General features: G+C 44.7%; 1 protein-coding gene across 20 annotated transcripts in view; it reads right to left on the reverse strand.

Moving 5' to 3' along the window:
* ANKS1B (ankyrin repeat and sterile alpha motif domain containing 1B) overlaps positions 1 to 17,432 on the reverse strand; it is a 1,143,054-nt gene that overhangs the window by 21,140 nt on the left and 1,104,482 nt on the right. For all 20 annotated transcript variants that reach the window (XM_047741072.1, XM_047741077.1, XM_047741075.1 and 17 more), the window contains 3 exons: positions 16,993 to 17,004; positions 15,988 to 16,074; positions 7,135 to 7,272 (listed from right to left, as the gene is read on the reverse strand). In XM_047741072.1, coding sequence (XP_047597028.1) covers positions 7,135 to 7,272; positions 15,988 to 16,074; positions 16,993 to 17,004 — 237 coding nt within the window. The remainder of the gene's footprint in view (positions 1 to 7,134; positions 7,273 to 15,987; positions 16,075 to 16,992; positions 17,005 to 17,432) is intronic.

Here is a 17,432-nt window from a genome sequence, read left to right on the forward strand (position 1 = left end):
AACTCTACCTATAGTTAGTTCTCTTCAGTACAAGTCAGAAATTAATCTTGATAGATTATATTTGTAGAAATAAATACCGCCCCATCACAGGTCCTATATTAGGCATGTGGTCCAGGGCCGACATGTTGACTGGTCAGGGTGCCGAAAGCCTCTTTAGGCCTGATTTCTAGCTCACTAAAAGAATGATGAAATTAACGTTTTCTCCAAGTATAACTGGGGTACATGTAGATAATTTTGAAAATATATAAAGAAAATAGAAAACCACCTGTAAACTTCGACTGCTGGAATACAGCCACTACTGCTTTTTGGTTTATTTTCTTTTTACATTCGTACATATACACAAATACTTTGATATGCTACATGAATATTTATGTATGTGAATTGAAAACAAAATTAGAATCATACATGATGTCTGGTTTCCTAAGTTGCTTTTTCATGCAACATTAAATCGTGAATGGCTTTTTCCTGCTGCTAAATGTTGTTCAAAAATCAGATTTTTAAAGGTGGCAGAGCATTCCACCATTACCTCCTAATGTTTAACTTCATGTCTCACCCTGAGCACATGCGTGTGCACTGGCTTAGCAAAGACTTAACAAGGAAGTTGGGCCCTCCTCCCTAAGTCAGGACTTGCTTTCTTGTAACATTCCAGGTTCGCCATGGAGATCACGCACCCGTGCCCCATGGTCACCTGTCCACATGGAACCACAGCCCAAGCTGGCTGGAGAGCTGGCCCTGGGCAGCCATGCCGGACGACTGGCTTGCCAGGGCAGAAGGGAAACACAGTTGGTCTTTTTCCTCTTACTTGGTAGGGATTTGGAGAAAGAGTGTCAAAAGAGAGATCTGCTAGGTTTCCACCTCTCTCCACTCTTCAAAAGTCAGAGCTCCTAGTGGAAGCTACAGTAACCCCGTCACTAACTTGTGATGCCTTTGAGAAAGGGCACTTACCAAATTCAAAACCCTTTCTATTTTAACCCTTCTCATCAAAAATCTTTCTCAAGTGAACAAGTCCGTTCCCTTGGCTTAATAAACACAGTAAATATAAATGACTTTTTTTTGCTTATTGCCGATGTGTGTCTAATGCCCTTAGCTCACCACTGCAAAATGAATGAATGAGTTGTCAGGCCTCCAGACTTATCACATGTTCACACACACTAAGCGTTCAGCTTCCAGCCCGAGCATACCTCCTCTGGGAGCCCCAGCCCTGCCTGGGGCTGGCACAGCTCCAGGATAGCATGGGTGGGATTTTATTGCAACCATTTGTTATGTCCTTCCTACTTCTATGGAACTACGAGCTCCTGGAGAGTAGGGACCTGTGCCTGACTCAGAGTAGGCACTCAATAAATGCATTTAAATGGACTCTGACTTCTTCCCTCAAAGTGTGGAATGCTGCTGCAACAAACACACGCTATATATGAAAACCTGGGACATACAGCCTCATGCAGGTTCTGACGACAAGAAAGAATCCAACCACCACCACAACCCCTTTACCCCTCTCCTGTCCTGTCCTCAGCAGGACAGGAATGACTGACTCATTTAATTCTTAGAGTAGCCATGGCTGGTGGGTATTGCTGTCTATCTCTCTTTTACAGATGAAACTGAGGATTAGTTCTTGGCCAAACTATAAAGTTAAGAGGTGCTGACCTGATTCAAAAGGCCACACCTCTAAACATGACATGTGGTTTTTAGTCATTTGGGAGGAGGCAAACATATGTGTAAATGCTGCCAGACAAACTGGGCGGGGGGGGGGTGGGTAGAAAATGCCAGAATGCCTTCTGCTCCAGCGTCACAAAAATTGGGATTGATTTAAGGCATGAATAACATCCATCCCTCCCTCACCCACAAAAAAAATAGGGAGGAGAGGGAAAAAAAGTGATTATTATTCCTTGAATATCCACCCACCTTTGACTTTGTGACTTGGTTAATTCTCAATGATTTATGCCAATGGAGTTGAAAGATACAGATAAATGCACCCTGACAGTGTTAATTTATCCCTTTCTGGGCGAGGGAAGAGGAGGTGGTGTGTAGGAGCCACTGGGTTGCTGATGCTGCCTTCTTTTTGTTCAGTGAGAGCCCCTCGCTGCTCTCGGGAGCAGAATCCTTCCTGACACGGACTTGCTGAGGGGTTTCCCTGGCCAGGGAGCAGCCTGAATTTTGCTGTCGGTGCTACTCTCCACAGTGGACAAGCCAGGGGAAGCATTCGGCTCCATCCTCAGGGCTCTCTGTTCTTTAGCACTTTCCTCTATTGCCATGCACTTTACCGTCTCAGAGTCAAAGAGGTCCAGGGCCACTTTCAGGTGGAGAAAATGAGAAACAGAACGAGAGCTAACCACCCCGCTGCACGTACAATATTCGTTTCATTGTCAGAGGCCAGCTGGCGTCAACAGCAGCTGTTTCGTGCACCAAGTTCCCACTCGGTTGGACAACCTCCGCAGCAAAAGTCAGGAATACTCCTCGTCAGGGACTTCGAGCAACCCCACGTATGTACTCTCACAGTTTGCACACGGGTGCTACAGGTAAAGGGAGTCAAAAGGTACAAACTTGCAGTTATAAGGGCTGGGGATGTCATGTGTAGTGCAGTGACTACAGTTCACAATGCTACACTGTATCTGAAAGTGGTTAAGAGAGTAGATCTTAAAGTTCCCATCACAAGGGAAAAAACTGTTTAACTGTGAGGTTGATGGATATTAAAGCTACTGCAGTGATCACTTCACAATATACCCATAAATCATTATGTTGTATAACTAAAACAAAGTCCTCTGCTAATTTCATCTCACTAAAACTGGAAAAAAAAAAGGGAGGGGGCGCTCAGGAATTTTAATTTCATTAAACAGATGAGAAAACCAAGAAAGAAACTGATAGCAGAGTCAAAGTCAGAAGCTGGCATAGGTCTCATTGGTCAGGACAGTGTGGTTGACTCTACTGTTCGTTTCCCTCTATGCTTTGGCTTGCTGGTACCTCCTGATGGCAGAATACTATCAGCTGCTACCAGTCCACCGAACATGTCTGCCTGCATTTCGTCATTTCTGCTTCTCCCGTTTAGTTCCTCTCATGGCCCACATTCAGCCAAGAAAACACAGGAAAGAGGGAGCTTCGTCTCCCACATCCACCACCCACCAGCATCATGACTTCGACATTCCCTGCATATTCCTGAGCCGCTCGGAGCCATACCACGTGCTGCACACTGAAGATTACAGAATTTGGGAGTTGCACGTAAGAGAAAAAGAATATCAAAGACTGCAAACATTCTTTAAAGAGAAATGAGAATTTGCAAGGGTCTAGCAACAGTCATGGCTTTTAAGGCCATTAAAAAAAAACCTTTCATATTTTAAAATAACTGAATGAGGTCCTTTCTAGATTTTTTGCAATAAATCTGCTAGTCCCACAGAGCATGCATTAAAATCTTTCTGACCTATCTCATTCTAGTACTTAGAAATCTGGATTGAGTGAACAGTATATAGAAGATGACAGTTTCCAAGTTACCTTGGTTATATCTGTTTTGTACTCATAGCGCCCTTCTAAGGATGATCACAGCAGGTTTGGAATTTCGCGGCCAATGAAACACTCATCTCTCGCCTCCCCCCAACCTGGGCAGTTCTAGCTGCATGGTATCCCCCCTCGGCCCTCTGAGATCATGACACATCCTTCTCTTCTACCCAGTCCTACTGCTGCCTCGGCCCCTAAGTTTTCACTGCCTTGAAGATGGGGTTTGGGAAGCCTTCTGTTCTGTAGTGGACGGAGATGTTTTCTTGTTGTCATGACAGCGAGATTTAGAATGAAAGGAGGTCAAGTGCTTGCCAGTAGGTACATACCAGCTTTTTACATGGGAACCTGCCCCCTAATTCAGCTTTTGCTCCAGTCTTCTTTTCATCTACCTGTCATCTAAAACTGCAAATATCACAAGCTGAATTTAGCATAGATTCTAATGGAAACAGGCTTAGAGATCCTAAAGTATAACACTTCCTAAAGTATGTTCTGTAGAATGCCACCCCTGCAAGGTGCGCTCCGAAAAAGGCTCAACGGCCAGATGAACTTGGGGGACAGGACGCACTGTACCCCCTCCCGGCATCTGAGCGTATTAAAGGAGCAGCAGTGTCCCTTTGTAAGTGAACGATGTTCAACTCGCTTGGTAGATTTGTGGGGGCTCTTGGGCCTCCCTTCCCAGACCACAGGATTTCTGTGGGAAAATACTCTGAATTTCAAATCTAACTCTCCACAAGCTGGAAGTGTTCTAGACACCACTGACTTTTCTCAATGATAGCAGATATTCATAACATTTTTAGACCTGTAAACAAGGGTTAAAGCAGCAATAATTTTGCAATGAAAATGTATATGTATGCATGCATATCAGCTAAAAGATAAAATGGATACTTAAGGCATTCTTCTTTCTTCCTTTCTTTTCCTTTTCCTTTCTTTCTTTTTTTTTTTTTTTTTTCCTTTTTTTCTTTTCCTTTCCTTTTTTTTGCCATTTGGGCAACCTAGGAGAATGACTCATATCAAAAAAATTTTAAAGCTTCAAGACTAGACTGAGTATCGAACTGCCCTATGTAAAGGTACAAAATCTACACTCAAAAAGGTTTTTTTTTTTGTTTTTTGTTTTTTGTTTTTTTTTGGTGCAGCAAAGCTGGTTGAATCTCAAAATTGCTCAAAGGCTGGTCAAGGCTGATGGCCTTTGTTGCTATTTTTAAAGTCAGACAAACTGTGTTCACCTAGAGAGGATTAAAATGGTGGATTTGTGGTATACGATGAAAATCCTTCGGAGCGGATACCAGAATCCTAAGCCTGTGGAGGTCTACCATAAATCAAACATCTGGGTGGAAAGATAAAAGATGAGGCAATATTCTACATGCTTCCAAATGTATCAGGGACATCATGTTGATCCTAAAACTAAACAGTTGACTATTTTTTCCCCACATTTTGCCTCAGTATCCTGGAATCACACACACATTGCTAAAAACTCAAGGGGGCCTATGGCCCACAGGAATCATTTTTAGTTTGAATATAGGATATTGTTTGGGGTATGATTATAAAGGCCAGTTATATATTACTTTAAAAACCAACTTATAGAGAAATGCTGCAGTAGTCAGTGAAAAGCTGGAATTCATCCTGAAGGCTATCACAATATGAACCCTGGCATTCAGTGCAAACACTGTATGGAGTCAATACGCCATTCTAAGGCCAGCAGAGTCAATATTTTCTTTCTCTTGTTTCTGTTTTATTTATTTATTACTTCTATTTTTTTTCCAGTTCTTTTATAAGAGCAGTGGGAAAACTCTGGATCATAAACACACTTGTGGCAGGTCTATGTTACGGCGTTTAGCAGGAAGAGGACCGGGCTGCCAACCGTGCTGTCAGTAGGCAAAGAGAGGGAAGAGGTAGGGAAGGAGCGAACATCGAACCCCTGTTATTTATGAGGCATTCTCCACATGTTCCTTCATCTTAATCCTGATGAAAACCCACGAGTACCTGGTTTATAGACAAAGGAAGTCAAGACTCAGGAAAGTCCTGCAACTCGTCCAAGACTAGGGCACAGGAAGCAGAGCTGGGGTGTGAACTCTGATCTGCCCATTCTTTCTATGACACTAACCCAACTGCCTCAGTGAAAGGTGTTCCACGCAAACCAAAATCCGTGTGGAGAGAACGGAATTTTGCACTTACAGAAACAATGGCATTTCTCAAGATTGGGGAGTTATATTTAAGGCACTAGAAACCTAATGCTGACATGACCTTAATCAACACCATGGATCTCAAGCAAACAGACACAACCAGATATTCGAAGCAGCTTTCGTGGGTTTTGCTTTTTTGTTCTTACTATTACTCCATACCACTTTTATATTATTTTTCACATACCTACCCAAATAGAAGGGATTTTTTTTTTAAAGGCACATGAACATTCTTTCCTGTTTTCATTCTGCCAGAACTGAAAGAGATGAGCCACCTGCAGCATGATACAAATGCTCTGGGCATGAGCCTAATGGACCTTAGAATGGTGTGTATTTTGGATTATGGGAATCTTTGGTCCTTGGGTATTAGCCAGAGCTGACAAAGACTGCTCCAAGAAGTTTCAACCCATGACACTGAACTGTGGGCTGGCCTTCTAAGAACACATTATATTGCACTTACTGTGTAATTCTTCAAATATGTATATTTCTGTTTTTTTTTTTTAAGATTTTATTTATTTATTAGACAGAGATCACAAGTAGGTAGAGAGGCAGGCAGAGAGAGAGAGGAAGGGAAGCAGGCACCCTGCTGAGCAGAGAGCCCGATGTGGGGCTCCATCCCAGGACCCTGGGATCATGACCTTGAGCGGAAGGCAGCAGCTTTAACCCACTGAGCCACCCAGGCGCCCCCAAATATGTATATTTCAAACTCACTGGAGAGCAGTACATTTTAATAATTCTTCTGATTACAAATTATTTCATGGTTGCAACCATATGTGTTCTATCTGCTTCAAATACAGAATGCCCAATGTACTGTATTAGAGATACTGTCAAGAATTCATACCACATTGAGGGTATCTATCTACCTATCTTCAAGAAACACTTGTTCTCTAGAATTGCTTTCATTTCTCATGTCTGTAATAAAGGGCTAATATTTAGACTAATGACAAACAGGACCATAAGTGGTGTAATACTGTAAGTATGTCATTACGAGACTAACTTCTGAATAAGCAAACAGACCAAATCTTGGTGTTCCCCATTATTTTTTGTAGGTGTCTAATTTGTTTGACTACATTTCAATAGAGAAGACCACAAATCATGTTTGAGGCACTGAAATTATTTTTCTTTCCAACAAATCTAGATGGCTACACCCTACTATTTAGAAGTGGCCGCCAGAGAAACCAATAGGCAGTACTATACTTTGGTACCAAAGGAAGACAGGATTTGTCAAATCTGAAAAGTGAAGTTAATAGTTGAGCAACAGCAATTTGGACACCAAGTAGAAGCAGGGTTCTAAATTTAATGGATGAGTGACAATAGGGAAAAAGCTCAGGGAAACCGAGTCTGCAAAATGTCCTACCTCAGGCATACCTTAACACTCGAGAGACAAGCCAAGTATTTTAACTGTAAGTTAAGCTTTCAACAAACTGCAGGTAAATTTGGGGAAATGTTTTATCTGTCCAAAGACAGTACTCACCACATCAAAGGCAGTAAACACGTGACAGTAGTGGTGATTGGACTTCAAATCTTTTGTGATATAAGCAAACGTTGAGAGGTCTTCCGGGTCCTGGGCAGCACAGGAGATATTACGAATTTCATGCTCAGCAATTATGTTCTGGAATAAATGAAATAAATGATGGTTGTTTTCCTTTGCAAACCAGCATATTTTAGAACCAAGGCAAGTGACTTGGGAATCAGTTGCATTCCCCCTTTCCAGAATGTTCTAGACCAGCAACATTCAAAGTGACACAACAGGCTACCTGTGGGCAAAAATATACCAGGTCTGGAAGGAATGTTTTCATTTAATTAAAAACAACTTAAGGTAGTCATATCCTGTAGCAGTGGTTCTCACCAGGTGCTGTGAGCAGAAGCACTCTGGGTGGCAGACACGCTTTTTTAAAAAAACAGTAGTTACTAAGCATTTTATGGTTTTCATTCCCCATATACACCTATAGATAGGCACTGCTGCCTCCTGCTAATTCTGTCTGGAAAGGATCATCTGTCATACTCTGCATGAGGGGAGAAACTCTGTCTCAAGGAGCTCTCTAAGCCCTTACCCATCTCGTTCCTCACTTCCTGTGCTCCCCACTCCCCACTGCCCCAGAGCAAAGACAGGTATAGAAGGAAGTGGGCAGCTGGAAGCATCAAGGTGCTCGCTCATTAAAACAGTTTTTTAAAGGATAGTTGACACTTAATGTTACATTAGTTTCAGATGTACAATACAGTGATTCGACGTCTCTGTATGTTATGCTAGGCTCACTGCAAGCGTAGCTGCCATCTGTCACCATGGAATGCCGTTACAGTGTCACTGACTACATTCCCTCGTCTGTGCCTTTTATTCCCAGGACCTATTCACTCCATAACTGGAAGCCTGTATCTTCCACACCCCTTCACCCATTTTGCCCATCCTCCCACCCCCTTCCCTCTGAAAACCCTGTTTGTTCTCCATATTTACAGGTCTGATTCTGCTTTTTGTTTATTCATTTGTTTTTTAAGTTCCACATGAGTGAAATCCTATGGTATTTGTCTTTTTCGATCTTACTTCACTTAGCATAATACCCTCCAGGTCCTTCTGTGTTGTTACAAATGACAAGATCTCATCCTTTTTATGGCTGTGCAACACCGTATTGTGGATGTGTACACATGTAGTACATGCACACTTTATCCATTCACCTTCTTTATCCATTCACCTATCTTTAGAGCCTCAGGTTGCTTCCATACCTTGGCTATTGTAAATAAGGCTACAATAAACATAGGGGTGCATGTATCCCTTTGAATTAGTGTTTTGGTTTTCTTCGGCTAAATACCCAGTAGTGGAACTAGTGGATCAGATGGTAGTTCTATTTTTAACTTTTTGAAGAACCTCCATACTGTTTTCCATAGTGGCTGCACCAGTTTGCATCCCCACCAGCAGTTCAAGGTGCTCGCTCTTTCAGACTCTGTGGAGGCTGAGGAGGAGAGGTGGGATGAGGGAAACAACCGCTTTGCATCCTTCAGGTCTTGGATGCCTGGCCTGACGATGACAATACCTTGCTAACTCCACCCACCGTGCAGAATTAGGAGTGGGTGCTGTGGCTCTTCTTATCATCTCACAGGTGGGGAAAATGGTACTCAGGGTAAGTGCCTTATACAGGGCAGGTGGCAGAGCTAGGACGAAAATGCAAAGTTGCTTGACTATGGAGCTCAGCCCCACTCCCCACTCCCTGGTTTAATAGCATTTCACTTCTTTCTCTCCAGCATTTCTTCATGCCATCTCCCTGCCGGTGTGCATCTAAGAGCAACTGGTAGAAGGCAAATGAAGAAAGGTTTAAGTACCATTACTCTGAAGCACAACATAACCAAGGAGCATTGCGGTGGCTGCAAACCCTGCTAGAAATTTCTTTTGATACACAGATGTTTTTAAAAAGAGAAAAAAACTATGCAATCATTTTTTTATCTTATAATATCCCATTTATGTTTTTTTTTGCAGTTGTCAGAGATCTACTACATTAGTTATGCTAATTACTTTTTTTTTTTTAAAGATTTTATTTATTTGTCAGAGAGAGAGGAGAGCGAGCAAGCACAGGCAGACAGAATGGCAGGCAGAGGCAGAGGGAGAAGCAGGCTCCCCGCCAAGCAAGGAGCCCGATGTGGGACTCGATCCCAGGACGCTGGGATCATGACCTGAGCCGAAGGCAGCCGCCCAACCAACTGAGCCACCCAGGCGTCCCTATGCTAATTACTTTTTAATTGCACAGTCTTAAATAACCTGTTGGCCATAAAACTTTCCACGTATACCCATCAATGCCTAAAAATGCTTACAAAATGTCCTTCCCTGCCAGCACCCCCAGCAAGTACTTCACGTCCCTTGCTCTACTGAGCTGTGTGGTTGGGAAGCAATTACAGAATTAACACATAAAAGAAAATTAAATTAAGGCATTCTTCACTGTGGCCCTGTATGTTGACACGACATGCAGTGCACTGTCAAAAATAACTCAATTTGAAACCAGAATCCCATAAACAAGTAACATCCTATTGCAAGATACAGTTTCAAACTAGAAGGTCATGATCTTCTCCTGGCATTCAGGTAGCATTTCTTCAAGTAGAAAACTAAATTAAGAACTAGTGAGTCTGAAAATGAATTTCAGAATCTACAGTCTTCACAGGGAAGACGTTAGCAAGTGCTGAGAGCCTCCACCGTCATTTTAACGGGGGGCTGCCATTACCTTGGGGAGTGTGGATTTGGGGTCACCTATCCAAGATCCATTGTCACCAGAAATAGAGCACTGGCTCCAGCTTTTTTTTTTTTTTTTAACTAAATTGGCATTTTGTGTTCCCGAGATCTTTTGCTAGCATACGGTAGACTGGAATATCAACTTCTGGGGAAAGTATTGCAGTGAAAAAAATGCCCTGTGATTTTTAGTATGCTGAATTCCCTGTGTCTTGCCAATTCACAAGATGCTACTTGTCAACAATCTTCAATGGTGTGTGGCAGCATCATGGCCCTGGGCAAAACAGTAAAGTAGGTAAAGGATATCTTTGGAGAGTTCTCTTTATTACGGACTGTATGTCTGTGTCCTCCCCAAAATTCATATCTTGAAATCTTAGGAATGCCGAAATCCTAAGCCCTGACGTGGTAGTATTTGGAGGTGGGGCCTTTGGGAGGTGATCAGGTCCTGAGGGTGTGGCCCTCATGATGGATTCATGCCCTTATAAGAGAAGAGAGACCTCGCCAGCTCTCTGCCATGTGAAGACACAGAAGGAAAATGCCGTCTGTGAGCCAGGTTATGGGCTCTCATCAGACACTGAATCTGCTGGTGACTTGACCTTGGACTTCCCAGCCTCGAGAACTGTAGGAAATAAATGCTTATTATTTAAGCCACCCAGTCTGGTCATCTGTTATAGCAGCCCAAACGGACTAAGACATCCTTCCTGTCTTTCTTGCCCTTCCCCTCATTTTCTGGAATCTCCCACTTCTCTATCCCCAGGAGCCCAGGGCTGTCTTTTAGCTGCCCTCCTCTGTGTTGCTCCATGTTTCCAAATCAGCCTCCCCTCCCTCTACTGAAATTTTTATTCCTCTCTTGCTGTGGTCCAGAGGGAAGGCAGGCTAACAAATGTATTCTATATTCAGCTAAGAATAAGTGATGTGTAATCATCCTAACTGTTGTATGCAGTTAAGTGAGTTCGTATCGATAGCCTATGTAAAGAGGCACTTTTGAACAGAACTTCCTGATCTACCCATGGGGCTGGAATGTGATGAAGCCCTGAGAGCTTGCCGTCCCTCTGCACTATCTTCCCAGAACAGCGAGGCCAGCTCTCCATTCGGAAGGTGCGTCCGAGACCAAGGACACTACAGCTGGAGACTGGACGGTTGGTTTCTTCCTTAGAGAAGATGTCAAGAAGGAACTCATTCTTTCTACCATCTGCCACGCATCAGTTAGTGGCTCCTCCATAAATTAACAGTGGATGTCCACATAAGGAACAGGTGATGCATCTTCGTTTAAAACAGACTCCACTTCTGTTGTTCAGCCTCCATATCTAGGCATGTTCTAAGGAGACTAGAGCTTTTAAAAGGCTCAAAACAAAGAGGGAGGAGGGGCTCATGCCACCCCTTCTTTGGGATGGAAAGTTTGGCAGCTCAGTACTTGCAACAGGGACAGACTGTTTTTCTTGTCTTTTGCCTTTCATCATGTTGAGAAACAGCTAAACAGGGGCCTGCCTTGTGGGTATAGAGTACAAGTGTGTGGTCCAGCCAATTAATAGGTTCTCAGAAGGGTGTGTGATGCAAAGTGTGGGGCCCAGGAGTCAGCCTCTCCCCATTTCCCTCACTCTTGGCTCTGCCAGGCAGGGCCTTTCTCCTGAGTCCCCCTCCTCAGGCCAGGCCTTCTCTGGGAGAACTTCAGAGAAAGCACCTGAAACAGAGGCAGCAGCCCCAGCTAAGGGCTGCCTGGAGGGGACCCGTGGAAAGGATGATGCAGATGAGAACAGCACACATGCTTAATGGGCTCTTAATTTGACTCTGAGCTTTTTGGAAAGAGAAGTATGTGCTATTAAAAAAAAAAAAAAAAAGGAAGAAAAAGAGCGAGCACTTGTTTAAGCAAATGTTCTGAATTATTTTGTGCTTAAAAAACAGCTTAAGCCCTGTTTGAAGTTGGCATTCAAAAAGCAAACAAACAAAAACCAAACCCCAGTGCTGCACTCTTCCTAATTTAGCTGGATGGGAAGGCTGAGGAAGGGGTCAGGGCGGGCGGGAAGCCAAAATGCACGCACTGGATGTGGGGACTGTGCCACCTCTTGCAAGACGCTGCTGGTTTGAACACAAGTCTGTAACCAAACTGTCAGAGACCTCTGGGCCGAAGGCCTCACTAGAGTTCTCTCTGGGCTGTGGATCTCCACAAAGCTCCTGTGCCCTATCTACAACATTTTAGGACTAGGTCTATTCCAAGTTCCATTTTGAATTCAAGACTACTTTCTGCTCTCCCTTCTTAAATCAGGAATAGTGGTTCAATTTGTTTCCTAAGTTCTAGGCAATACATTTAGAAGTTTCTATCTAGGTACCAAGCCCTTCCCCACGGAGCAGCCGAAGTCCTGGATTTCTTGGATTGAAAGGAGAGAAGTGCTTTGCTGGAGGGCTCATCTTTTCTGGCCTAACGGGTGTCACAGATACATTAGAGCAGCATACTGCAAACGAGCCGGTGGCGGTGGAGGGACAGCAGCCGCGTTCGGTTAGGGGGTGGGGAGGTTGGGTCAGGGTTCAGTCCGTCCCCATGACCAGCTGGCTGTAAGACTGCAGCGCAGTCACTTAGCAGAGGCCTGAGGCCTTCTGTTCCCGTCCCTGCACCGTCCGGTGGAACAAGCACCTCCAGCTCTGCAGGCAGAGAGAGAGAGAGAGAGAGAGAGAGAGCCCTGCAGCAGCCGGAGAGGGCCGTTTAGGAAGAAAGCACAGTGAAAGCATCAAATATGAATACGAAGGTGTGACTTCTGGCTCTGCCTCCTTGCAGGCTTAGCGGCCTCCAGCACCTCATCTTGTGAGGGCTTCAAATAGCTGCGCGCTTCTCAAGTCCTTCCAACCAAAGCGGCTCCCCAAGACAACGCCTCCCAGGGCAGAGGTCCCCGGGGCAAACAGAAAGCAGGCCTCTGGAGTTCAACACTGCGCTCCTCTCCCACGGTGAGCGCTAATCCGAGGTCGGCCTTTGCTCCAGAACCAGGCGGCCTAGCGGGGCCCCACGGACACTGCCGGGGCCTGGCTGTCGGAGCGCAGCTCCCCTCACAACACAGCCGGAGAACGGCCCTTCAACAATGCGGCCTCGAGGACTTTTGGAACCGGTCCTTCAGCCCTGGCTGGTAGTGGTGCTTCTCAGCCTTCTGCCCTCAAATCCCAGCTGTGCAGCCCAACACTCTTTCTTTCTTCTGCTGTTCTAATCCGATCTCTCTGCCTTGGCTTCTCACACACCAATGACCAGATGTGGCCCTGAGTCACCCACTCTCTCCCTATCAACTGTTCCATCGGGCTAGATCAGCCACATTGCGGACACTGGGAGGGGGACACTGTACGCTTGTCAGTGTAGAAGTCGATGTCTCCCAATTCCTGAAAAAGCCATCAGGCACGTGGCATCGGAGAGAGGCTGGCTTTGCCTGCCACCAACACAGGCATTTTGCCTTTGCTCTAGATTCTGCACATATGCTGAGGACCACCTCCAAGACCTCGAGAGCTATGCTGTCCTCTTTAGTGTTTCTATTCACACAGGATTATCTTGTGTGTATTGCTCAGTGCTCGCACTTCCACACAACAGCCACGGATGAGCAGGCATTTGTGGATAACTCATCTAATTATTGGCAACTAAAGCAGAAGTGTCTCCTCAAGGTATGGAAGGATCAGGTTCTGCAGCCCTTGATGTGTCCACAACCCAAATGCAGCAGGACATGGACAGCGGATTTGAGAAGCTGCTGCTAATACAGGCCCAGCAGGTCATACCACCAGCTCCACAGAATGACAGCCTTAACACTCTGGGCACTTTTCAGGGCAAATACCACTTGTTTAGGGGCGCCTGGGTGGCTCAGTGGGTTAAAGCCTCTGCTTTAAGCTCAGGTCATGATCCCAGAGTCCTGGGATTGAGCCCCGCATAGGGCTCTGTGCTCAGCAGGGAGCCTGCTTCTTCCTCTCTCTCTGCCTGCCTCTCTGCCTACTTGTGATCTCTGTCAGATAAGTAAATAAAATCTTTAAAAAAAAAAAACCACTTGTTTAGAAATTGTCAGACTCTAAGACTCCTGAGGTGGTTAATCTAAGGAAGCGTCAAACTCTGATACTAAAAATATATTGCTATTCATGGTTTTCAAATGCAAATGGATAGAGAGAGTTGCTCAAAGTTAGGGAAAACACCCAGATGCCAAAGCCTTTCTTGAACCTTAGAAACAGTGATAGTAATGGTGTTGTCCATGAGAATTCCATAATGTTCTGAAACTTTAAAAACCAACTGACTATAATTTAAGGACAAAGAAAGTTTGTGCACCAGTAACTAAAAGTTGCTTCCAACTAATAAAGCAAATCAGTCGGGATTTTCCTAATGACGATCTCCACAGTTGTGATCATACGACAGTAATTGTCAACACCCTGTTGCCAGGTTGAAACTATCATTTTCTTTCTTTTTTTTTTTTTTTTAAAGATTTTATTTATTTATTTGACAGAGAGAGATCACAAGTAGACGGAGAGGCAGGCAGAGAGAGAGAGAGAGACAGAAGCAGGCTCCCTGCTGAGCTGAGAGCCCGATGCGGGACTCGATCCCAGGACCCCGAGATCATGACCTGAGCCGAAGGCAGCGGCTTAACCCACTGAGCCACCCAGGCGCCCCGAAACTATCATTTTCCACAAGGCATCGGACTCCATGCTTTGTAAAGATCAGCCTGTACCATTGTGCTGGGTTGTAAGCTTTCCGTCCAGGTTTCAGAACCATTGCTAAAACTGGGAGGTTGTTCTAAGTAGGCCCAGAGAGCCTGGGCTTGTCTGAATGCTGACACAGCTATCTTCCCTGTTCTGTTGGATACACCAGGAAACCCCAGAACTGGCTGATTCTGATGCTCAGGTTATTATAGCCACCCAGGAGTCACCGCCCGTGGGACCCCCCCACCTCGGTGTCTAAATCCAGTTGCCCTGGCCCTAAGTTAACTATTGTTTAGTCCACCTGTTCCATGACTTTCAGTCCCTTTCTCCAAACTGGAGTGAGTACAATTAGGGGAACCCCATAGGGGGTCCAGCAAATAAATGGTACCCACCAACGGGGATCTTTCTATAGTTTGTCAGTTGGGAGGATACAGGAATAAAACATGTGGACATCTGGGGGTTCTGTGAGGAGGAACTGGTCAGATTTGGTTGTTTATGGAGTGACAGTAGTCACACCCAAGCATTCTAGTCTAGCCCTGGTGCTCTTTCATCTTCACCAAGAAAGGGACTCTAAACACTTAAGTAAAATGCAACCTGGCTCTTTGCACTTGACCTCAGAGCTCATGAACTGTTTCCACTGTGAGTACAAAGTCACAGCATGCCTTGAGCTTTTTTTCTGATTGTGCCTCTTAAGAAAACAATACAGTCGAAATCCTCTCCTCTGTCTCAGTAGCTGAGAATAAACGCAATTATAAGATACAAAAGTCAGGGCGCCTGGGTGACTCAGTTGGTTAAGCGACTGCCTTCGGCTCAGGTCATGATCCTGGAGTCCCAGGATCGAGTCCCGCATCAGGCTCCCAGCTCCACGGGGAGTCTGCTTCTCCCTCTGACCTTCTCCTCGCTCATGCTCTCTCTCACTGTCTCTCTCTCTCAAATAAATAAATAAAATGTAAAAAAAAAAAAAAAAAAGATACAAAAGTCAGAGAATGTGTTCCTTGTGTCAGGTGTTCACTGTATCCAAAGAAAGGATGTAGATGTCGATAGAGAAATGGGAAGACAAATGTCCTGGTCCTTTGGCCAGTAACATTTTCCTCTGATGGAGGAACGATGACAATGCTACATTTTCATTACATCCATGACTTTTTTTTTTTCTGTTGTAATGTTCTCTAGATCCAAAGGGCCAGATACTAAATGGCCACAGTCTGTTAGAGAAGCACACAGAAAAAGCAAAACATGTATAGGAATCCTAGATGAAATACCCAGATGCAACGTGTCCTTCTGTGTATATGTATGAGTGAGTGTGTGTGTGTGTGCGTGCGCTCACACATCTACAGCTGTGTTCAGGGAGCAGAAAGGTCGGGGGCAGGACATGAATAAAATGGGAAATGCTGGGCATGATGGAAGCAAAGTATTTTAGATCATATGCCCAGGAGTGTATCTGGGGTACAAACCAAAGAGAGGTGCGGTACTCACCTTATTTGTTGCATCAATAAATTTGACTCCTTTATAAGAGACTGAAAGAATAATAGTGGGGACCTTCTTCATTTGCTCTGTAGACTTCTGAAATTAAAATTAGAAAGCTGTTAGAGCAGTTTGTGTTGCATGGCAACTGAAGCACATAATTTCTCCTCTTAAAAGATAAAAATGAGCCCAACTTAAAAACAACACACACACGCGCGTGCGCGCACACATCAAACACACACCAAACACACTAATTTAAATGTATGTCTCTCTTCTCTTAGGCTCAGCCACAGTTTGGGCTTCTAAAGTGTCTGTCTTGCACTTGAGAATCTAAAAAGAGCTTGTTCTACCACTTCCCGTGGGTGAAGGAAAACTCCTTTTTCCCTGACACCAACGGGAGCAATGGAACAGCCCTGTCTCCCACTGCGATTTCAGGCAACCGTTCTTTGACTACAGTTCTTTAACCGTGTCAGGGTTAACTCCAAGGGTGAGTTTAGCATTAACAAAACATGTGCCACCACTCCCCCTTTCGCCCAGAGTCGCTCTTTCTCCAAGGCATGATGTAGGTCTGAATCATGTAGTTAGAAGAGGGATTTAAGCACCTCATTGTGAATTTTTCTTGAACCTGGCCAAATCCTGAAGAGCAGACGAATTTGTCGCACCATCGCTGGTGACTGTGCAGGACAGAATACCCCCCTACCACAGCGAAGACCTCCGGAACAGTCCGTATTTTGAGCCACAGCAAAACCGGACAGTCCAGGTAACCTCCTTCGTCATTTAGAGCCGCTAGATTTCCTCAGGCTAAGTTCTTATGACCGATGTTCACACGGGCTTCATATGCTGCTAGTCTGCAGCTTTGGGAGTTTTATGCATGTGTGCAAACTTTCTCCACAATTTAGGATGTACCTTTTCTGTTTGGTTTGATCATTCATCCGGGTCTCCAATAGTCTGTGTCCTTAAGTCCCCACTATGGTTCCTCCTAATAATCACATTAAATAAACACTGAGAAGAACCTACCTGACAGTTAGCCTGATGGATTTTCCAGAGAAGACAGGTGGGAACAAAAGAGGAGAGAAAATACATAAGAAGGTGAGGAAACCATTTCAATAATTCACTGACAGCACAAAGTCCTAAGAAGGTAGAGGGAGAACAGGCTTTATGGGTAAACGCAGATGGAGCACAGCCTTTCTTGTAGGAGTGGCCGCGGGCTCTTCAGACCCCATCTCTCCCTTCTTGTCCCCTCATCACCGTTCACGGTGCCACACAGCCTTGTGCCTGACACACCACAACCTTCCACTGTGGGTGTTCCCCAACCACCTATCTTATGGACAGTAAGGGAACTGGGAGAAATTATTACCCAATTTTCCATTTTTAAATTCTGAAATGTGACCAGAATTAAGGAAGCCTTTTAGTTGGATAGTGTGAATGGAACTCACTGAGCTTAAAAACAATATTAC

The sequence above is a fragment of the Lutra lutra genome, chromosome 8 (assembly GCF_902655055.1).
Source record: "Lutra lutra chromosome 8, mLutLut1.2, whole genome shotgun sequence".
NCBI lineage: Eukaryota > Metazoa > Chordata > Mammalia > Carnivora > Mustelidae > Lutra > Lutra lutra.